The following is a 24,254-nucleotide window of genomic DNA, read 5'->3' as shown; positions in this document are numbered from 1 at the left end:
CCTGAACTTGAGGAGGATGCTTGGGTATTGAGTGCCTCAGTGATGGAGTGGTCAGAGGTGACAACTCCATCGTAACAAACTGAGCTATCCAGATGAGTCCTCTTAGAGTATAATTCCCTTTCCCATCACAGCTCATCCAGTAGGTAGTGTTCAGCTGACAGCTTCCACCACCACCTTCCCAGTCAGAGCAGTTTTATCCTTAGTTTTCTGCCCTGCAGGCAAAGAGAGAGTAGACTACTTGCTCACAGGTAACCCTCCCTGAGAGTGTTGAGGGGAGTTTTCAAAATCAAACACAGATAAAGCAGTTACACTGCTTGATGCCACTCTTCTAATGTACTTCAACGCCCCGTAACAATTGCTTTAAAACAACTTGTTTTAAAATCTTCATTCACACTTTGATAGGAAAGGTTTCAATACATTGTATGAAATTATTAACTTCATGCCATACTTGTAACATTACCATGGTTTAGCAAAGCTTAACGCATCTATCAATTTGATTGCACTAGAAATTGTCCAAACTGTGCATTTAAGTATCAAAGTCTTGTACTAAAATGGATTTAAACACAAGCAGGCAAACAAACAAACATCCTCTGAGCTTGTGTACCAGAGCAGTCCCCTCTGATGGCTTCAGGACAGAGGTTTTGCTCTTTTCTCCCCATAATGAGCGGAAAAGAAAAAGCCACAGCAACTGGGAAGTGCATTACGAGAGAAGTTGTTGATGCTTATCTTCCATTTTAACAGATGTTAATAACTGTTAAGAAACTGTATTGCACACTGATGGCAACCCACTGCAGTTAAATGAAGCTCAGTATCTATGTAATGAATAATCACTCTTCCTTTTATTTCAGTGTCATATTACATTACAGTCAAGACATGTTATTGACAAAACCTACCAGACATTTTACTTTAACCCTAATAATAATAAAAAAAAATCTCAAGAAGGAATGTACATAAATTGAGATGTCACAATGTTGTATGATACTAGTCCATTAGGATGTTTCACAATAATCTCGATGTGTTGGAAATACACTTTCTTGAAAGCTGTAGAAGCAACATTTCACTTGGTTTAGACTAAAGTCAACTAAGATACAAAAAAACCTCTTCCATCAGTTCCTGGTGATAATACACTTCACACCCATGACAGAACATGGCTACACATTAACAGACCACTGCTGAATGGTTATGCAAAAATAAAAGCCTTCTAAATCCTCCTGTTGATCTAAAGGAAACTGCCCAAGTGGGGTTGTAGAGTCCATGTGATAACCCAAGCTCAGCAGCTACACAGTTACTCTCCAGAAACGTAAGGTACAAAAATGCAATTTTCACCACTCCTGCTCAGGATTTCAGGACTTTTGACACATAGCACTAGTTATGCTAGAGAAAACCCATTTATTGTAAAATTTATTGTAAATTTATCCAGTGGACATCCACTAAAAATGGAGATAAAACTAGCACTCCCTAAAAAATAGCTGCGTTTGCTAACCAGCTGTAATGGTAGAAATAAACAAATGTAACTCAGTTACTCAGTTTCAGAAAATGGCTGTGAATATACACCTCCTTAACTAAGGGAAAAGTTACATCTAACTGGCTTTAAAGATTTTAGTTTGAAAGTTTCACACATTCCCCAACATAAGACAGAATTAAATACACAGGGCTCTTAAATCAGGTTTAAAATATAAATAAACTTTAAAATTATTAAAATATGCCTGAATAGACCCCACAACAAAAGCATTTTAGTTTTCAAGAAGTCTATTTGAAGCTTCCTACACTACAACTACCATTTGAAAATACTCTAAGGTGTTTTAAAATATAGTATTTTACCTTTCCTTTTACATCATTAATTTCAGATATACCATCACTATGGACTCTTATGTTCAAACTCAGTGTGGACTTATTAAATTAAACCTTAAATTTATTGAGACAGTTCAAAGAACCCAGACACATACTTTGTACTGAAACGGTTCTAAAACCCATTTTATTCAGTCACTAACAAATGGGGGCAGAGGATTTTTTTCTACTGATGTATTAACAACACTTCATCAAGAGTATGTTTTAATTACCACCTCCTATTAGCTGCCAGCTCTAGCTGAGTTTTAAGCCCTGGATGTACAGGCACCAAGCCATCTGCTAAATGACCTTGGGTCTGGACTCATCACCACCTAGTTTGAAGTTGGGTGAGTGCCAGCTCAGGTTTCATTTCTCTACCAAGGGAAGGTAAAGTCACATTCAAAGGGAGTGCTTAGGTGGGTCTGACTGTCCTCTGGGGTTGCCACTTGTCCTTGGAAGGAGCCAAGGAAAGTGTGAGGTAAAGCTTGAAGAGGGAGGTGAAGTGAATCCAGGGTCTACTGCACAAGCTCATGTTCTCAGCTGCCTGACACAAGAGCTGCCCCTCTTGGTGGCACACGGGGATGCCCGCCAGCTAAATCCAAGCACATGCTCATTTGTAAGGAGAAGAAGGGTTAATGGTGCTTTCCCACTATGACAAGCAAGTTGTTTGTTACAAGCCCTGAACTCGACTTTGGTTTACATTCAATACACAAACTACTCTTAAAAGCAGGGGGTTTTTTATAGCTCAGTCTGGTGAAAATGTTGAATTCTGAACCAAGCTTCAACCATGTTACAAAGAGTAGTTTGAGGGACAATACCGGCTACTAACCACTGAAAGCACTGTCTGTTGAAAAATGTAGTTTTAATGATATTCTTCATATTACATAAGAGCACAATAAATACACCACATTCTATAGAAATTTCAGATGACACCAGAGTAACAAGAGGTGAAAGAGGAAGAATACCAATACACTACATAACCATACCCCTGAATTGCATGACAAAACACTCCCTACTGCAACCACTCTAAGCTGTCATTTATACACTTCAGGTTGGCCTCACCAAAAGCTTTTAAGCTTTTTTCTGCCTTTTTTCTTTGTGAAGGAGAAGGCTTGGGGAAAGGAAGATAATAGGGATACAAGAAGTGAAGGGATGCAATAAAATAGGTTCCCAGAAAAGATGCTAGACTCCCAGACAAGATGCATACACAAAAAACAAGGAAGCTTTTAATCACTTTCATTCCCTCCAATAAAGCAGCTTTATTGCTACTTAAGCAGACCAGTTACTTGAGAAAGTAGCTTAATAAGGCTAGTAGAGAAATCCAGTGGTATGAGGCCCTAGCTCTAAGTGGTTAAGCAAACATCAATACACAAGCTGGCTGTAACAATGGTTCTACACACTGGTAATTCATGTTAATAGAGGGCAGGAATTAAGGAAGTTAGAAAACTATGTAGCCTAAAAGCTGATGACAATCAAAGAGAAGTTATGCAGATACTCACAATTAGTGCTGTCATTTGCTCTCAACCTCCTGCTCGACTATGGTTATTTCCATGAAAATGCATTACTAAAATTATGGTTACAATCGTGACATCAGAGACTTGTTTTTAAGTGTCACTCCAAATGCAATTTTGTATTAAATTGGCCAGATAAGGTCGCCTGCGTAACACAAGCTAATTAAAAAAAGTGAGCAAACAGAAGCAAAAAAATCATGTGAATTCCACCTCTTTACTGTTTAATCTGTCAGACTGGTAAAGACAAATTGTCAATTCTGAATTCAATTTTTTTAAATACGATTGTCACATTAGAGAAATGAAAACACAGCAAAATAAACTATACAAAGGCAAAGTAGAATAACAAAAAATATTTTACTAAAACATAAGATTTACAGGAGAGTCTCCAGACAAGCCATACAAAATGGTCACAAGCTTTTTCTTGGAGGGATTTTTCTACACTTGACAGCAGATTCACAATATTATTAGTGAAGGTGATGGATGTTTAATGTTCCCATTTTTTGTTCAAACAATGAAGCTTGTCCATCTACAGCGTCTAAGTTAGACTGGGCTAGAGGGTATATTCTAAAGTATAACTGGTTAGCTGCTTTTACCAATGCAATTAGCATCACCATAAAAAGGGAAGAGGAGCCCACAAAATTAAAACAAAAAGCCCCGCAGCTAACCCTGCCTACCTTCATTCACAGTGCTTATACTTAAACCATGATGGGGAAAAATGATTAAAAGCAGAGATGTGCTGCTGCTTTTAAACAATTTCACAACAATCCAGATGATACTTCTAGCCTCTGCTCATGCGGTACAATAGTGAATTAGGACAAGACACAGATTTGCTAATGTGCATTTAATCACCAAAGGACTGAAGATGTCTGGGCTTTTATTCTGTAATGTTTCTAAGACTGTGTCCATTAAATGCAAACAAAAAAGGAAGAGGTCTTGGCAGAACAGGAGAAGTGATGCACACTTGATGTTCAAAGCGCATTTAAATATTATTCATGGCATATAGCCTAGTCCATGCTCTGGCTGTAAAGAAAAAGAAACACATTTAAGAAAATATATTTTTCAGGCTTTATTAGAATCACTTTAAATATGTATTTTTAAAGACCACTTTTATACTGCTGCTGCAAGTATACAAAATGTATCAGTTCTGAGATTCTAAGTGTGATTTTTAACTTCAACAGCTGTCAACTTTTGTATATTAAAGAAGTGGCCTGACTGCAGTGACTCCAAAAGTGAAGAGGCATAATGTAGGAATTCTTTCAATCCATTACAGCCTGCAACAGAGGCAAGTATGGAAGAGATGCACTTTCTGAAACCAGATAATATGATCCTTAAACTTAGGAGGAAAAGCATTGTTGTGTATTTTTATTTTACCACAACCCCAGATTAGACACGTTTGGGATTTAGGAACATAAAAACTTAAGATATAACAGATCAAGAGCTCTTTTCTCCTAGAAAGCCCCAGAGACATGAAAATAAGATTTCAGGGTACTTGGTACTTGGACTACGGTTGTATGCAGGTATTTGGATTATGCCTGTATGCAATAACTGTTTCTGCAAGTTGCAGACATAAAACTAGAGGCCAGGCTTTATATCCCATAGGCAATTAGTAATCAGCTACTTCCTAAAGCTGGCGGGGGAGGGGAGAAAAAGTGTAAGATACATCACCTGTTTCTATGGCTTGGGCTTCATTGGTCTTCCATTGCTCAGCTACATCATTTGCTAGTGGATCATCTGGATTGGGAGCACTTAACAAAGCCTGGATTGATAGCAGAACTGTACGAATCTGCAAAGCTGGGGACCATTTATCTGAAGAGACAGAGCAGTATGAAACACCATATTTATCACAGTCTACAAAAATAGCAAGTGTTCATCTCCCAGATTAAAGAATATGCAAGGCATTTCTTAAACAAATACACTGACCCTAAAAAGAGATTTCATGAATTTCTGTGCTTAATATGATCAAAAGAAAGAAACAAGGTAGCACTTACCTTTCAAAATATCTAAACATATTCTTCCCAGCTTGTCTACGTTAGGATGATAAATTTTGGTCATGAAACGTACTTTAGGAGCTGCCATTGGATATTCTTCTGGAAGGAATAGTTCAAGTTTAAATGTCCCACCCTCAAAGGGGGAATCCTGTGGACCTGCAATGACCACGTGAAAATAACGTGCGTTGCTTTCATCTGGCTCTGCTTTTATCCCAGGGACTGGCTCTGCCAGCAAGCGCTGGGTTTCCTAGAAGAAGAAGAGGAGGCAAGGTAACAAACACAACCTGTGTAAACTATCTTAATAATCACAACTGTTCATAATTAACTATTTGTCTACATCCACAGAAACAATGTTAGACAAATACTTTAAAGTCAAAGAACATCCACAGAAAGAAAATGAGGATGTGGTAAATTTGGTACGCATCTCCACATCTCCTTTCAGATCACTCAACTATGCTTCAATAGCTCAAGATAATAGATAGCGATTACAGAATTACCTTGGTTGGAAAAGACCTTCAAGATCGTGAGTCCAACTGCCAACCTAACACTGACAAGTCCTTAACTAAACCATATCCCTAAGTACTATGTCTCTACAACTCAAACACCTCCAGGGATGATGACTCCACCACTGCACTGGGCAGCCTGTTCCAAAACCTGATAACACTTTCAGTGAAGAAATTCTCTGTATTGATCTAAGCCCCCTCAGGCACAACTCGAGGCCATTACCTCATCCTATCACTTGTAACTTCATCAAACAGACCAACCTCCACCTCTTTACAACCTCCTTTCAGGTAGTTGTAGAGAGCAATAAGGTCTCCTCTTAGCCTCCTTTTCTCCAGGTTAAACAAGCCCAGCTCCCTCAGCCACTCCTCATGAGATGTATTCTCCAAATCCTTCATCAGTTTTGTTGCCCTTCTTTGGATACGCTCTAGTAGCTCCATGTCCTTTCTGTAGCAAGGTGCCCAAAACTACACACAGTACTCAAGGTGCAGCCTCACCACTGCTGAATACAGGGTTAAGATGACTTCTCTGGTCCTGCTGGCCACCCCCTTCCAGATATAGGCCAGGATGCTGTTGGCCCTCTTGGCCACCTGGGCACGTTGCGGGCTCACATTCAGCCAGCTGTCAGTCAACACCTCCAGGTCCCTCTCTGCTGGGCAGCTCTTCAGCCACTCCTCCCCAGGCCTGTAGAGCTGCTGGGGGTTGTTGTGGCCAAAGCGCAGAACCCAACATTTGGCCTTATTGAACCTCATGCCACTGGCCTCAGCTCATAGATCCAGCCTGTCTAGATCCCTCTGTAGAGCCTCCTCAGGCAGATCAACACAACACATTTCTTAAATGTTGATTAAATTACTGCCAAGCTGTTAATTTTTCCATAAACTTAAAAGCACTCTAAAGGATACCACAATGAAAACAGCAAAAGCATTTCCCATTCTACCTTAAAGAGAAAATCCTGTAAGTGAAATTCAAAGGGGCTAATAACTCACAGTGTTCAGGGTTTACTCGAACAAGAGTGGACTAGTTAATTAAGACAAACACTTGCACTAGAATCAGATACAACTTCAAGGATTTAAAGTACCACTGTGCTGCAACACTAAATGTGTTTCTAAGGATGTTTTATATATTTACACATATTTATGCATTAAAAGTTTTCCTGTGATTGCTTCCAGCCTACATATAATTAGGTATAAAGTCACTCTAACAAACAGTAGGAGACAGCCAAATTGTTCTGTAAGCAGCAAAATTAGGGAAGTCTGATATTCTAGAGAGATTTGTGTTCTTTGTTGCTGATTTCATCCGTCCACAGCACTAACCCTAACCTCAGGCACCACAGGCTGTGACCACAGCTAAGAGCTGCCCACATTCTGACCATGCATCCTGCTAATGTACTGAGCAGACAGACTAACCAAGTCCTGTATATCATTTCCTCTACTGTCAGCCTTCCCAAGTCTAATAGGCACCATTCTGTGCCTTCTAACAAGAGAACCTAAGGCCAAAATAGGTAGCAGGACATTAGGCAGGGACAAGAAGTCCTGCTAAAACCTCATTTCCTCAGGTAATTTAAGCCCATTTCCTGCTTTTCCCCTAGCTTGTTTTTACCACGTGCAGTTAATTTTTTCACCACCTTTGTGTTGGCTTTCACAAAGTAAAATTATCCTGTTTCTACTGAAGAAAAAAATGTAACTTGTTGGTGTAATATCAACTTACTATTCTAGTTTTATAGCGTATTTATTCTGTGTGTCTACGATAACACTAAAACAAGCACAAAATTGACAGATTGCCTCTACTTGGCTTAACACATTCTTCAAACGTGACTGCACTGTTAGAATACTGGAATTTTGTAGAAATAAATCCACACAGCATTTAAGTGATTATAGCTGTTGATGCAGTTCAACAACACCTCACTTTAGCAAAAAAATAATCAAGTATGTATTATAAAGAAGTGAAGTCACAGTAATTCATGCCAAAATCCAGTTATTAATCTCAAAACAGTCAAGGTCCTACAAAACATAATAATGAAGTTATTACTATGTAAATACACAAAAATCAAAAACAAGTTTATCTGGTCCTTGAAACTACATATTGCCTACCTACCTGCACAGAGAGTAGCTGCCAATGCCACTTACACACCTTACTGGAAGGCCATCCAAGCTTCTGAAGAGTTGTCTACGTTAATTTCTCTAAGTACATTTTATTTTAAACCATACGCACATATTTATAACACACTCAGAATTTGTATGCTGCTGACAATTTACTTGTACAGTAGTTCTGAAGCAGTTACAAGGAATGCTTAAAGCTTTAGTTCAGTGATATAAAAGTCAGTGAGTAAGAAACTATAGAAGATCCCTGAAAACCCATAAACCATTCTTCATTTATTTCAGCAAGTTTTCAGTATGAGTGCTGCCACAGGTAAATGGGACAATTTGGATTTCCACCTCTAAACGATAATATATTTATTACACTTTGACATTTTTGGCTGAGGGAACAGAATCTCACACCAAAACCAAACTAATACAGTGAGCCAACCTGAAATTAAGAGACAAAAACTTAACAAAAAGACACAATTTTTAAGCTTTTTCACAGCTGCCACCACCTGGACTTTGCCAGGTACTTGCTAGTAGGCAAACCGGGGATTTGGTTCTTACGGCCATGCTCAAATGTAAGACTTTTAAAAAAATAAGTATAACACATTTTAATAGCTGGGCTGATCTCAGCAGTCCCGAGCCTCCACTCAGTCCCTCAGGTCCCCAGACTGTCTCCCTAGTTACGCCAGTATGCTGACTGTAACCATACTGGGCAGCCAATCCTGGCTTAAAATAACCCAGAATCAGCAGTTCTCTGGCAGCAGCATCAGCACTTCTACCTGCCAGCATAACTGAGGAAGCAACGCCTGGCTGCGAGCTGCATATTCTGCCACTAAAAACCATTTGTCAATAAACAATGAGAGGGCCTGTGTGTGAGGAAAACAATTATTTTCATGGAGGTACTGCATTATACTAAAGGGGCTATGCTACAGCTAGTAAGTCACCATGTGCAGATGGCCTTTTATGCCTCTACACTGTGTGGATACGGTTACCTTGCTATAAAACACCAAAGAAAATGGGAGTGCAAAGAAAAGCACTTATGCTGCATACAGCTACACTAGCGCTGAGGCTACTCAGAACCCATCCAGGCCCCCTGTGGAATATTAATATTACATGAAAAATGCTTTAAGTAAGCATGCCTCCCTCAATTCCTGCACTGTGCACAGAGCTCCATCACTATTGGCATAATTGAAGCTGTTTTCAGCGATGAGGAGGAATACTTGCAAGAAATCTGTGAGGGCATTGCTTGACGCTTGTCTTTCATATCCACCAGACTCCAGTGCACTCCTCATGCTGAGAGAGCAAGCACCAGGCTAAACTTCTGACACACACAATGATAGGTTGTGACTCCAGTGAACATATAGCACTATCATTTTATGAAAAAGCCAAGAAGTATCTTCGCTGGTTCAGAAAACGCATCTTTTTAAAACAGTGTAACACAGACAAGCTCGTCAGTCAATGAAAAACACTGGAAAGATGCTATTAAAAGAACATTACATGTTTGTACATCAACACCACCTAGTAGATTTTGACCGTAAATAAAGCTTTTGCCCTTCAATTAAGAAGAAATTTATAATAATACCTTAAATAGATTTAGGGGGAAACTATGGAAAAGGAACAGAATGGGAGAAATTAATCAAAAAGATACATTCTTAGGTCTGAGCATATAAAATGCTTAAACATACAAGTAGGTCCAGTTTCAAGGTGGCATCAGGGACTTGACATCCACATTTTACAATAAGATGACCAATTAAAGACATTTTGATACTAAAATAAATTTGATTCACCATTTGTCATTATTTGTCATATTTCAGAAAAAAAAATAGAAGTATACAGGACAGCTCTACGCACCAGGTAAGGAAGCTGAACTGCTTGAACATTTTTTTAAATGTACACTTAAAAAAAACCCAAACTGTAAGTCATACACAGAAGATTCACGAGATGTAGACTCCATCTACACACATGGAAATAAATGTTTAACTACATGTTGATCTTCTTTTGTAATTTTATATTACTTTCCCCAGAGGATGGTTATCTCATGAAAAAGCTGTCTCTCAAACATGTTAAAATAAATAAATAGCTTCTAATTAAACTTTTAACTTCCCATCTTTTTTTTTTTAACTAACCAGGAAGATCAAGCAAATGCAATACTTTACTTACCAGTATCTTTTTAGGCAAAATCCTTCTAGCACTTTTTTAGCTCAGGAAGTGAGTTTTGTGCAATCTGTTACTTCCCTCTTTCTCCCCGAAACTGCCTTTGAACCCATTGTCCAATTTCAACTTTTCTGTACGTTCTGCAAGCTGTCAGTGGCTAAGACAGAAAGCAAGCTCAGTGCTACTGAAGAGAAAGACATGAAAAACGCTGATATTACACGCTGCTTGGCCAGTTTATTCCAACCAAGTATGTACTATTGTTGCCTAGCAAAAAGCCCTGCCAATAAGGATAAAAAGAGCTGGGACACCCAAATATTAACATGCTAGAGGAAAAAAAACACAAATTCACAGAAAATGAGGGTTTACAGTTCTACTGCTCACAATAGATGTTTTTAATAGAGCAGTCAATTTTGTCTTCATAGGAATACAAATTTCCACCTCCTCTAGCATACAGATTTCAGGACATATTTTGAGCTCTAACACATTTAAGTATCCTATTCTGCCATAGGCAGTTATTTCTAATTTGTCACACTCTGCAGTGTTTTTAGACTGAGATTTCTTCTCGCTCCTACTTTTACTCTCCTCAATTCCAAGTTAATGTAATAATTTCCATTCAGTAAAGAAAATTAATAAACCCCAAAAGAAAATACATTCCAGTCAGTACATAAAAAAACCCCAAACAAAAAACAAACCCAAAACCAACAACACTGTAATTCACAACTGGTTATGCCTCCCACAATTATCTCTCTTATTTTTAATTAAGCAGTTAAAAAACACAAAAGTGTTGAAGGTTTTTTGACATGTAAAGTAAAGCTTTTCTTATTAACACAGGTGGCCTGAAGTAGAGTGACAGATGATGTGGATGGGACAGATGGTGTAGCTGACATTCAGCATAGCTATTCTTCTATGAAGACATTAAATGGAAAACTAATCATACCCAAGGGGGAAGAAACCCTCAACCTGTTTTTACAGTAACATGTGAGGACAAAAAGCGACAGGAAGAGAGCATGCTGTGATCTTTAGAAGATAACAACAGAGCAGGAAGTGGGAATGAGGATTTTTTGAGTTGCCAAGACTGAGAGAAGCCACACAAATATAAGAGATCAATTTGCAGGAGGGGTGTTTCATTCTTTGAGCTTTTGCTTGGTTATCCTGCTTTCAATAGAAAAAAAGTTACTGAAAAGCAGACGTAACAACCTGGATTCTCCTGGTTCATACACCCAGAACAAGACAGGGCCCTTCTTTAAGGAAGTGAACAGAACAACACAGAAGATGCTTCCATATAGATATGCATGAAATTAAATTGCTAGAGCACAAGGAGATATGAACAAGCATATAAGAAAGGAATTAATTAGAAATACACTATTTTAACAACTTCCATTCTTGCAGAAGTGTTTATAAAAAGCATCAAGCTGCCAAGGCTTCAGTTAAAACAACCAAGAAAATATTTCTGTATGCTACATTTTTGGAAATCAAAAACCTTCTTCAAAAGTCTTATTTGCTATCAAGAGACTAACACAGGATCAAACAGTGGCATATTGGCAAATAACTATTAACAGAAAACTCTCATATACAAGTATTTGCAAAAAAACCCCACACCCAAGCATTACTTCTTACACAGCAGAGCCCCTCCAGCTGAACTTTCAAGTGCAGCTGAGACCTCTATAAAGAGACCACTCCAGTAGTGAAGGAAGAAACTGTTGCACAGGATTAGACAATTTTTAAAGCTACTTCATGGCTTTTTAGAAAGACGTATTATATTCTTTGCTTTGAAAAATAATTGCAATTCCATTCCTTGTACTATGACAATAGTTAATCACCACAAATTTCACAATGCCTGCCGAGGGGTGTGGTTAAAAGAACAAATCAATATATAGCACCTACAAAACATGGGAACTTTAGGCTATTGTATGAAGGCCACTAGAATTAGCTTGCTTGCTAAGTCAGCACAAAATAGCCCAAAGAAGAAATCAAGTTCCATGTCTTGAGCCAAATTTGCTTTGCTTAGAAATTCAACTGCCTGCACACTCAATTTCCTGACATCCCAGTTTTCTTATTTCATATTCAATATTACTGCTATACAGTTACCTTCAATAAGGAAAAAATCTGCACAGTAATCCACAATTTAAATACAGTAGTCTTTAGTGAGACGTTACAACTGAAGGAATACACTTTTTGGCAAAATCTAACATGGTCTTCTGCTCTCCAGAGTCTTTTAATATCAGCTGTGAAATCACCTGGTAGAATTCATAAAATCCAGTAGAAAAAAAGAAGCTTAGAGAAATCCCAACACCAGCCTGAACACTTTAAGCTGATAAATGAGCAGCCACTAGGGAAAGGAAGAAAAAAGCTGTGCTGCTGTTCCACTACAGCCTATTCTACACCTTCACCTTTGCCTGCATAGCTGTCTCTCGATCTCATGGTGAAACACAGCAAGTAGCTGATCTGGAAGGGGAAAAAACAAAAATCATGCAAGAGAAGAGTCTCTGATGCCGTTCACCACATGTCCATACAAACAGCTGTGCCAACAAAAAGGAGGGTGCAAACATATGCTGTTGGAAGGAGGGGAGAACAGACTGCTCCTTTTGGTGAAAGGGCTGGTTTGAAGAGCTGAGACTGCAGCATTACTCACACTGAGATACTAGCATAACAGATTACTACTCTGTAACCACCCTAAAAAGGAAACAAGGCTACATCTTCAGTCCAAAGGAAGAAGCTCAACTAGCAACAGGGCTAATCTAAGTAACAGATGGTGAACTTCACCCATCTATAATAGTCCTAAACACCAAAAACAGAGTATCTTCTTGTTATAAACAGTTATCTAGAACCTTTTATAGTGTGGAGACTACAGAAAAGAATCCTTCTGGCTAGCAGCTTTATGCTAGTACCTTAAAAAAGCAAGAGCTAACATTAAGACTCTCAGAGGTCACCATAACCATGACAAAATTCTGAAACTTCAAAACAGAAAACATTAATAAGGCCTCTTATGCAAAGAGAAAATATTGCAGGTCTTAGAGCTGTTAAATACTTAAAACTGCACAATATCACATCTTTATGCAAAGTCTCAGGGGAATGATTCTTCCCTTCTGTTTTTCAGCAGCACATTTACTACTCAGTTCTCTATGCAGTAGACAACTAATTTACCTTCAGCACCACCTCCTAAAACAAAACTTACACCCCTACAATTTTGTCAGGCCAAGGCAAGGCAAAAGCTCTCCCTAATCTGCTTCAGACAGTGCAAAAAAATTAAGTAATATCCACCATCTACCTTTGTCTGTGAGTTCAGCTAACCCTAGGTGGTTTTATTCTGAATAGATATGGGAAGACAGATGGTGGATGAGTATTTTTGTCTTAATAAAACAATCTGCAAGAGGAATTACAGTTCAAAGCTCAACTCCTAGGGCTTATTGCTGCCCCCTTGCTAAAGTCACCATCCTGCAAAGCTACTGAGAAAGTAAACCCTGTCAGCATTCCCAATTCAATTTGAGAAAAGTGAGGTAGGCTGTCTTAACTAGATCATTAACCCAAAAAAAAGTTGACTGACAGCAAACAAACTCTGCTGCCATCTAGCAAAGGACAGTAACTTCCAACAGAAACTGATGAATAGCTGGCACTGGCTGTGGGTAAAATCATGTTCCACCCATATGAATTACTGAAACCTAAACATCTCGATAGATTTCTTCCACAGGTGCTACAAGCAAAGGTCTCCAAACAGCTGGCTACAATCCAAACTTCTTACATAGCCTTGGCCATTTATAAAAGGAACAACAGGATGTAACACTGTGTGAATAGTCCCAATATGTTCTAAAAGAAAGTTATTGATAGAAGAGGCACTCAGATTAAAAGAAATACAGCTTGCCTCACTTTTTTTGGACATAAAACTTGTATTTGGTATGGCCTAATTTAACTGCATAATCATCTAGGCATACATACAGGGTGTACACATCAAGGTGTCTGCAGCAGGAGGGCTCCAGGAGTGACCTCTATGCAAGAGGCAAGGGGCTGCCTGTGCCAGACACAGCCCGCTCCAACAGACTTGCCACAGGGCACAGCTGAGCCAGGCACAGCTGAGCCCATCAGCCAAGGCTGGTGGCACATCTGGGAAAATATATTTGAAAAAGGACAGAATGCATCACATGGAGAGAATGGGGAGCCTGGGGTGGGGAGGGAAGTGTGAGTAAAACTAACGTGAACTTCAAAATCCGACAAGGAGGGTGAGGAGATGCTCCAGGCACCAGAGAAGAAATTCCCTGTAACAGAGGACCACAACAGAGCAGACATCCAGACCGCAGCCCACAGAGAGGACCATGCTGGAGCACAGGGAAAGCATGAGGAGTTGCTATGAACTGACAACAAATTCCCAGTCCCCATGCCCCTGCAACCTCAGGGGACAGGGGAGGTAGAACAGTTGGGAGTGAAGGACTGAAGTTGAGTGTGGAAAAATGGGAACAAAGGTGTTGTTTAAATTTTGTCTTTGTCTCTCACCATCCATTTTGCTATTTTAGTTGGCAATACATTAATTAATTTTCCCAAAGCCGAGTCTGTTTTGTCCATGTTAGTAATCAGTAAGTGATCTTGACCCATGAGTTTTTCCACCCCCCGCCTGGAGAGCGAGACAGTGGTTGGGTGGGCATCTGGCAAAGGTCAACCCACTACAGCATAAATCACAAAGTAACTTTTAATCCAAAATGTGTTTGAATTACTGTAAGCAGAAGCACTTTTAGAGAGGAGGTGGTAGACAGTTTCAGACCCTGGAGATAATATTGCATATTAAAGAGTTTTTCAAAATGAGATAACAGACATAAAATGAAAGCCACGGGCTCCCTTTTCAGCTGTAGTTGAAATTATAACACTTACCACTTGGAGGGTACCACACATAGCAATTTATATAGAAGATGTGATGGGGGGGCAAAGGGAGGGAAGGAGGTATCTTTAACTGACAGCTCATCAGTCTCTTCAAGACTTGCTTCCTAGAAGAGACCAGACATTTGCTGCCAAGTGCTCCACAAAGATTCCTAAAGCATATGAAAATTCACTACCAACCACAAAAAGAAAAAAAATAATTAAAAAAAAAAAGTCACATCTAAGTTCTACTCTCAATGACTAAAAATCAGCACAAGTCCTTTCTCTCATTCTTCATTTCCTTCAGTTGCTGAATTTACAACTGCGTAAAACTGCTTTTCTTCTCACTGTTTCAGCCTGGTTCTAAGTCCCTCTTGATCAATGTCACTCAGATCTGTAACTATCTCTATTTTTTCCTTCCCTCACTAACTAAATGGTTTGCCCAAATGCGAAACCCTAACTTCTCAGCAGCAACACTAATTTGTACAGTTACCATTCTATTAACCCTTTCCTTTCAGCAGTCCAAGCATTTGCAAAGTCAAACAAGAAATGAGATCACAACTGATTTGGCTTACCACAGAGTTCTAAGTCAAATCAGTCCAAGATTACTGCAGCAGCCCAAGAATTTTTGTGCCAGCACACACCAGGCTAAATCTGTTTATACAGTGAGGCTGCTTGACATGAACCACAGACTAATCACCTTGAGAACCTCTGGTAAAACTAACTTAACTAGGCGGTAACTTTTCCACATTGCGCTGGCTACCTGTAAAAAACACAGAAGTAAAACACCAACTTTAGCATTTCAATTCAGACTACACATAGCATAAATCTGTTTCGTATTTTTATTCTGATTGCAAGAAACCCTTGTCACCTACCAGTGCCATTATCCTCCAACTGCATCTAATAGTTTGGATTAATTTTGGGATATGAAATAGAAACTATAGGTTTTAGCTGCATACTGTGAAACTCAAAGCAGCATATTGGCACACACACAAGTTACAATTACTTGTCAAATGATGAGCCTTTCCTGTTCTGTACAAGTAGGGCAAGATTGCATTGATCTCCTTCACCAAGAACTAGTAAGTTGCACTCAAGAAGCAAAACTGCATGCATGTTTTTGCTTTCATTTTTGAGGGGGAAGCAGCAGGAGAAAGTGAAGCGCATCAGTCAAAAGTGTCTTTTGCACATAGGGATAGAGCTGCCTCAGAAAAACATCAACAGTCAATTAAAAAACTTGTTATAACAGTACGTTACATTTTGGCACAAGTTCTTCCAGGGTCTATCAATTAATTAGCTGCAACTATGTAAAGAACTGGCTATAACCAGCATTACTGAAAATAAGCAGGTGTTATGCCGTCAAAGAGATTTCAGAATGTTTAGATTAAAATCGTATCACTGTAAAACAACTACACAGGAGCTTCTGAAAATAATATCTGCCTTTTAGGAAAAAAAAGAATTAGCAATAAAGCCTGCAAAGCAAAGGTCAACCATCTTAAATAGAAGACTGCACTTGAGGCTTCCAGTAGCTGGCCTCTACATGGATTCTTCTCTCTCTTGCCATATAATCCCTTGGTGTCAGCACCCCACATGCCTCCACTTTCTGGACTCATTACTGGGCTAACATTTCTGAACACTAATGTATCCACCACCCCACAGGTTCCTAGACTAGAACATCCCTGACTGCATCTACTTAAAAAAAACTAAAATAAAACAATAAAAAAAAAAAAATGTACTCACTCTTGGAAGACAATATTGTTGCCAAATTACAGCAATATGAAGAGAGGTATTTTTAAGGTCAGCATCACTCTCGAGCATGACCCCATTCTCAAATTTTCCACAGCAGATTACAGGATTTTACCACTGTGAGGCTGAGTTCCTATGCAAATTCCTAGAGGATTATCTGTGTACTAGCACAGATCAAGCTTTTCATGGTGCATCTCTAGCCATAGTAAAGTGAGGCATAACTAAATTCACTAAGCTAATAGTGTAAGCCGTTCGTGCAGTTACACTGATGGAGCACGTTTGCATTACAGCCTTGCATGAATATACAGTGTGGAGTCAACTATCAAAGTGTGATCGGAGCAAGCAATACTTCATACAGAGCTTCTGTCCAAATGTCATCTATGGCAAAATTTGCACTTGTTTCTCGCTATTAACCCACCAGTCACATCTAACTATAAATACGTGGTTTCGTTTTATACTGTTACTCAAATATTGGTGCTGCATTTAAACCAGTGTAAACATGACAAGTACGATATAAAACAACTCTGTGCAAAGCAATATAAGACCATTAGCATCAGTACTTAGAAAGCTTGATGTACTACAGATTTCTACCTCAAAGTTGCTCAAGTCTTATAGAAGAAGGTGGCCCAAACAAGATTTTTGCTTCCAGTTGCATTATTTTGTATTTTTCCTTCAGTTTTTATTCCCTAGTGTTGACCGAAAACTTCAAGGACAAGTCTGTGGAAAGTTATCCCTGTGCTCTTAGAGATCATAGAATGCCAGCTTGGAAGGGACCTCAAGGATCATCCAGTCCAACCTTTCTAGCTAGGAACACAGTTTTGATGCAATGACCCAGCACCCTGTCAAGGTGAGTCTTTAAAGCGTCTGGTGCTGGGGAATTCACCGCTTCCTTGGGGAAATTATTCCATGTTCAACTCTTCTCAAAGTGAAAAATTTTATTCTGATGTCCAGTCAGGATCTCGCCAGGAATAACTTGCATCCACTACCCCTCATCTTTTCCATGCGACTCCTTGTAAATAGGGAGTCTCCATCTTCTCTGTAGCCACCCTTTAATACTGGAACATGGTGTTGAGGTCTCCCCTAAGGCTTCTTTTCTTCAGGTTGAACAAACCCAGTTCTCTCAGCCTTTCCTCATGTGTCAGGCTTCCCAGTTCTTTGATCATCCTTGTGGTCCTTCTCTGGACCCTCTCCAGCCTATCCACCTCCTTTTTGCAGAGCAGGGACCAAAACTGAACACAGTGCTCTAGATGTGGTCTGACAAGTGCTGAGTAGAGCAGACTTCTTTATCTCTGCTGGTGATGCCCTCATTGATGCAGCCCAGCATCCTGTTGGCTTTCTTTGCCATTGCAGCACTGTTCACTCATACTGAGCTTGTAGTCTACCAGGACCCCCAGGTCCCTTTCCACAGAGCTGCTCTCCAGCCAGGTGAATCCCAGTCTGTGTTGCGCTCCTGGGTTATGTTTTCCCAGATGCAAGATGTTTTATTAAGAGTCCGTTTTTTTCCTTTTAAAGCTGGCACCACAGTCTAACTTGAAAGTTTTCATATCCTATGAGCCTGAACCTTCTTCTCAGCCTCCCTCCAATGTCTCCAGAAGGAACCCTCAGGTTTGGCAGGACAGATTCTAATACCTGCCTATACACCTCTCCCATTACCACAGCCAGCCTATGCTATGCTACTTGTCTGGCAAAACCATTCAGTGAAGGTCACAAAGCAGTGTATGTATTACCTTCCTACACTTGGGCAGGCAGGGAACACAGTTTTAAGAAAAAAGTACTAGAACACCCTCTGAAAATTCCCAGCATTTTCACCATTCTGTTAATTTGAAGTTATCCACAAGATTCAAGTAACATACAAAGGGCAAAAAGACACTATAACGACCAAATATACAGCTTCTCTGACAAATTCCAAGGAACACTACTGTCCAGAAGTAACGTCTTCTGTGCCTAATCACCATCCAACCAAATGCAAAATACCACTAAAAGTTGTTTAATTCTTTTTTATCCATGAAATTAAAAAGTGGCTTGAATTGTCAGAGAAATCAAAAAGTAATGACAATGTAAATTTTTTATGTGGAGACAGATGTCCATGCCCCAGAAGCCCATAACTTCCAAGGCAAAATAAGAAACTTCAAGCTGGCTGCCAGTAATACTGTATAAGAACCTCTAGAACGTTTCAGGTGCTGCAGACTAAAAAACTGTTTTATATTAAAGAAAAAATTAAGGTGATTATACTTCTCTCTAATACAGAATGCTGAAGGTGCCTATCACCACTCACTATGAGAGCCTCCACAGAAACAGCCAGAAGTTCTACATTTTGAGGTAGCATTTTATAAATCAGCAAATTATAAATCAGCAGTCCAAACATTACCCAGATTCTCCAAAAACACTCCAAGCAGGTGCACATTGGCAGCAACATGGAAATAGCTTCCCACAGGAAACAGCAAGGAAGGAATATTGCTACCACACTACCAAGCGGGGAGGAAATCAAAATCTCAGTCATTGAACACTGATAAATTCATCAATAAAAATAAAAATGGAAGGAGTCTCAGATACAGCTTCAGATAGCTACTTCACCATATGAACAGCTGCAGTAACTGTTAACAGAAGTACCAATAACAACTGGCTACATAGTCAATACATAGACCTGGACATCAAATTATGAATTATGAGATCACTGCAGCAGTGCAAACATCAGAAAAAAAACATCTGAAAAGATGACACAAGGCAGCATTGCCTATCCCATTCAGATACACCAACTGCACTTGACACAGCAATGAGGCAGTTTGAAAGTCAGCCAAAAAACAAAATCAGATGCAATTCAATTCCTTACCCAACTGGAGCTACGTGACTTTGCAACACTGGAGAGAATTGATGTAGTAAGTATTTGAAAGTAAAAAAAAAACATAAGGCTTATTCTGTATATTGCAAAGCCTCATTTTTTAATACTGTACAGTAGGAAAAAGTTTGCAGCATGAAAAATACACATGGATGTAAGTGTGCTGTATAACAATTTTATTTTATCTTACATTAATATCTTCTTGTCAAGGTGATTCTCAGAGGATTCCTGCTTTTGGACAGCTGAAGAAATTTTAAAAAATCTCTTTCCTCTAGCCATAACAAAGTTTTCTAATTCTGATTATCCCTTTAAAGATGCAAAACCATATAATTTTCTATGTACCATTTGCGATGTGCTAACACTATGTTTTAACTCCAAAGCAAGTCATCTCTTGAGCTCACATATCATTCCCCCCAGCCTGTTTAAAACCTGTGTTTCCAAGTAATTTGCAGGCAGCAAACCAGAAGTAATTCTGTATTTTCAGTAACAACTGCTTTGCAATATCTATATTGTCACTTTTTAACTGAATTTGGGGAAAGTCCTGGAAATATAAATAGAGCTTTTTACTGAGACAAGCTCCTGCTTCCTACTGGGCTAGATGACAGTCTGTACAAGGCAAAGAAGCAGGCTGAGGAGCACAGGGCAGCTAGTCAACCTGAGAGCCAGGCCATCTGCCAGCAGTCGGTCAAGATGAGGAACACCAACTGCATTTTGAGCAGTTAGCTAGATTCCATACTCATTCCAATCCAAATATGCACTCCTATCCCCAATCAGCCATTGACAGTCTCCCTCAGATGTCAACACAAAGGGAGCATGCTGGATCAAAGGCAGAAAGTATTTTTCTAACAGCAATCTAAGCCATTTATTTATCAAATTTACTACTGTGCATAAAGAAAATTAGATATTCTTGTTATTAAAATTATTTCACCATTCTGTAGCTCTTTCCTGTATCTCTCCCATCCCTTTCCTTTCTTAATCTTCCAAATTTTCACTAGCAGCAGAATTCACTTACTACCCTCCATCTAAGGAAACCAGCAATAGGAAATTAACTCCAACATCAAGATTAGCAGGATAGAAGAGGTTAAAGCAACTCTCACTCAAAACTCCTAAAGACTCAAACAGGCACATTTGTAGGTCTGCACCTTTTGCAGCTATGATAATTCAGAATACAACTCGGCACGTTTTTGAGGCTTTAGTAACTACGGAGATTCAAGTCCTGGACCATATGTCCAACTGACATCCTAATGCATGCACAGCACAGGGGCTGAAGAACTGGTCATCTAGCACAACCAATCCAAGATTTAAAAGCTCTAGACTGGCTGCAGACATCTGATAATGCATATATGAAAATACAAAGCACACTATAGACAGCACCCTTTCATAGGTAATAATCCCAAGTACTCTAAGGGGGACCCTCCAGAGGCAATGTGGAGTTTCTAGGTCTCTCTTCTGCTGCCCTCCACATCCCCTCTCCAGAAGAAGAGGGAACATTTCCATGCCATCACGCATCTTTAAAGCCAGTCGTTTGAATTGCTCCTGTATTTTTTTCCAGAAAAACGTGGGGGGAAAAAACCCACAAGGGGGCTAAGAAGGAAATCTATGCACTGGCTTACAAGTGGGTTTGCTTCTTGGTTATGTTCAAGGGAACTGTCAAGAGCTATTAAAAAATGTAGCACAGACACCAGCCTCATGACTGAGATTCTATTATATCTCTGTGATGAATACCAGCTCCACTGTATTATGAATCAGTGTTCCCTCTCACACCTGAAATACATTCAGCTTTGCATGCTGTGCACTAAGGCAGCTGGGTAAGTGTCAAAACCATTCTGCAGGATTTGTCTTCATTATTTTTACTGCTTACAATTCTGAGCAGTAACCATAGAGTAATCTGTTTCACACAAGATAAAAGCTACTCCCACCTTGTTTTTACCTCATCTCCTCTATCACATGTCAGATATCTTGAGTGTTTAAAGAATATCCCGTTTTGTTTTTCATCTGCTATTTAATATATTCTACACTCACATGTTTTACAATGGTTGCCAATACTGCATACACCACCAAGAAAGCTTCAGTGTCACAAATTGATTGTGATATTCATTCACTTCACTGGGTAATAAGGGTGCTGTTATTTTCTACGAGGGCGAACGAACCTTACTGAAATCACTTCGTAACTTTCGCAAAGGGAGTGATCACCAACGGGAGGGCTTCGAGTCACATCACTGCAAGTCAAGTAGCAGACAGCAAGCCAGCACAAACATCCACGGGCCAAGATACAGAAAAGAATCCTGGGCACTGCAATACAGCTATCTCTGCCTCTACTGAGTGACTCCAAATCGTTCAACTCTTACGCAGAAATTGCACTCGGAGGGTCAGGTGAAAGTATCCCAAACTCGAGAGCCCTTACAAAGCCTGCTAAACGAAAATCAAAGCTGAACCGCCAGCACGAACACGCCATCACCACACGGATTAACGGCTCAGTTAAGGCAGCAGCAGCAACCAGGCTGGCCTGGCGGTACCGGCACGATGCCCGCAACCTATAGCTCCAACCCAGGTTTAAGGACTCCCTTATCTTTTGTCCCTCGCTGCACAGGAAGGGCAATCCGAGCAGCGCGCACGGAGCGAGCTGCGCCGCGGAGCGGGGGCCAGGCCGGGCCGCCCCCAGCGCCGAGCCGCCCCGCCGGGCGGGGGGTGCGCCCGCGGCCTTCCCAGCTGCGGGCCGCGGAGCGAGCACGCGGCACCCGCCGCACCGAGGACCGCGGGGAGGCGGCGCCGCCGCCGCCCGATGACTCCCGTGACGGGCCCGCTCCCGCCCGCCGCCCCCAGCCCGCCAGAAGGGCCCGGCCGCTCCCCACCGCCCGTACACGCCGCCTGCGCGTCCGGGAGCCTCCGCGGGCCACAGCGGGAAAGCGGGGAGGGGGAGGCCCGGGCCCGGCGCTGTCCCCCAGCCCCACCGGCCCCCGCGGCGGCCGGGCCCGGCGGCGAGTCGCCCCCCGCCCGGCAGGGGAAGGAGGCCCGGGAGCGGCCCTGCCCCGCCCGGCCCTGCTGCCGTTCACCGGAAGCGACGCGAGGCCCCGCTCGGGCCTGCCCGCCGCGCGGGGCCCGTCCCGGGCGCCCCGCGCTGCCCGCGGGCGGAGGGCGGCGGTACCTTGATGATCCTGCGGGGCAGCCCGGCCATCTTGTCTCGTCGGGGTGCAGGCTCGCGGGCGCGCCTCCGCTCGCGGCTCGCGCACAGCCGGAAGTAGCCCGCGCCGCGCTTCCGGCGGCGCCGCCCTCGGCGCGGGACGCCGGGCAATGTAGGCCGCGCCGGCCGCGGGGCTGCCCGGGCGCCGGGAGCGGCGGGGCGGGGCGGGGCGGCCCTGCGGCGGCCCAGGGGGTCCCTGCGGCGGCCCAGGGGGTCCCTGCGGCGGCCGTGGGCACGAATGCGGGCAGCCGAGTTGGGGGGGGGGGGGCGGGGAAGCCGGGTGGGCCGAGAGGCGGCGGGAGGGCCGGGACGTACCGCCACCCGCCCCGCCCTCTGCCTGGAGCCGCCCCCTCCGCGGCGGGCGGGACGGACCCGCCGCCTCCTCGCCGGCCGGCGGGCTGCCCCCAGCTGCGGTGCCGCCGGGACGCCAGCCTGCAGGCCTGGGAGCGGCCTTCGCGCCTCACAGCCTTGTGGAAGAAGCGGACAGCGCCCCGGGGCCGCGGCCTCCTGGGCCAGCCCGAGATGGGCGGGCACAGCCCGGCTGCCCGGAGCTGCTTCTGGTCACTCTGGTTGAGGTACCGCCTCCGTGAGGGGCACCGGCTGCCTGCAAAGGGAGAAGTCTGTTTGTAGTAAGTGTGTGGGGGTCATCGGTGAGCCCGACAGAGTTAGGGTTCCGTCAGCACGGTTTGTGCACCACAGTGGTACAACGTGTGCCACTTCCTGACCGGGGACAGCGTGACTGGCACTGCACCCGTCAGAAAGACATCTCAGAACATCTTTGTCTTAGTAACACCTGGCTAGTGGACATCCTTCTTTTAGCTGGAAGTGAAATATTGTAAAAAGTTACATTATAATCATCACACGGGTAGGACACTACCGCAGCTGCATAGCAGTCATACATCTAGCACCACTCATCACTGTTGGTGGGAAATGAAAGCACAGAAAGATGAAGCAATTGCCACAGGATATCAAGCAGGCCAGCAGTGCAGCAAGGAATAGGACCCTGCACACAGGATTCCCTGACAAATGGTTTCTTCTGGTTTAAAAAACCAGGATGTCTAGACAATCTATGTAATTTCTGGATGCTCTGGTAGAATTGAAAGATCTCTGACACAAATTTGCATTGTGTAATCACTGAAACACTCCTATCACAGACACTGCAAACATTCTATATCCTAAAATCTAAGCATGTATATTATTACATAATGTTTATAATAACATGGAGCATGTGTCAGGAGAGTGGTATGCCTCCTTCCTTCACCCTCCCCACACTACTTCCCAAGAACTTACCTAGTTTTCCTTCTCAACCCTTTTCCCTTAATCCATTGGCACTACAGCAGGCAACTAACATGTACAACTATTTGATATCTCCATCTGTTGACTACACTGGGAATTCCAAACTTCCTGTCAGTTCTTGACAACCCTTAATCTCTCTGAACTCTTGTGTACAGCCTCAGCCCTTTAAGCACTCAATACCACCCCCGACTTTCTGGATGCAACTTTCTCTGAAGTCAGCCAAATCAACATGGAAGTGACACACACCAAGAGAAGTGCATGAAAACATGTTTGCAGAATTGGGGCTTAAAG

At 41.9% G+C, this 24,254-nt stretch overlaps 1 protein-coding gene across 1 annotated transcript; it reads right to left on the bottom strand.

Annotated features, from left to right (window-relative positions):
- Positions 1 to 820: 820 nt before the first annotated feature.
- Positions 821 to 22,756, bottom strand: UBE2N (ubiquitin conjugating enzyme E2 N). The gene is made up of 4 exons (XM_051619558.1): positions 22,632 to 22,756; positions 5,327 to 5,573; positions 5,004 to 5,144; positions 821 to 4,358 (listed from the first exon to the last, which is right to left on the bottom strand). The coding sequence occupies exons 1-4, from the start codon at positions 22,659 to 22,661 to the stop codon at positions 4,318 to 4,320; spliced, it is 459 nt and encodes a 152-aa protein (XP_051475518.1). The 5' UTR covers positions 22,662 to 22,756; the 3' UTR covers positions 821 to 4,317.
- Positions 22,757 to 24,254: the final 1,498 nt, after the last annotated feature.

Source organism: Apus apus, chromosome 1 (assembly GCF_020740795.1).
Source record: "Apus apus isolate bApuApu2 chromosome 1, bApuApu2.pri.cur, whole genome shotgun sequence".
In the NCBI taxonomy this organism is placed as follows: domain Eukaryota; kingdom Metazoa; phylum Chordata; class Aves; order Apodiformes; family Apodidae; genus Apus; species Apus apus.
The sequence above is the reverse complement of the archived record's forward strand: the minus strand, read 5'-3'. Positions and strand labels throughout refer to the sequence as shown.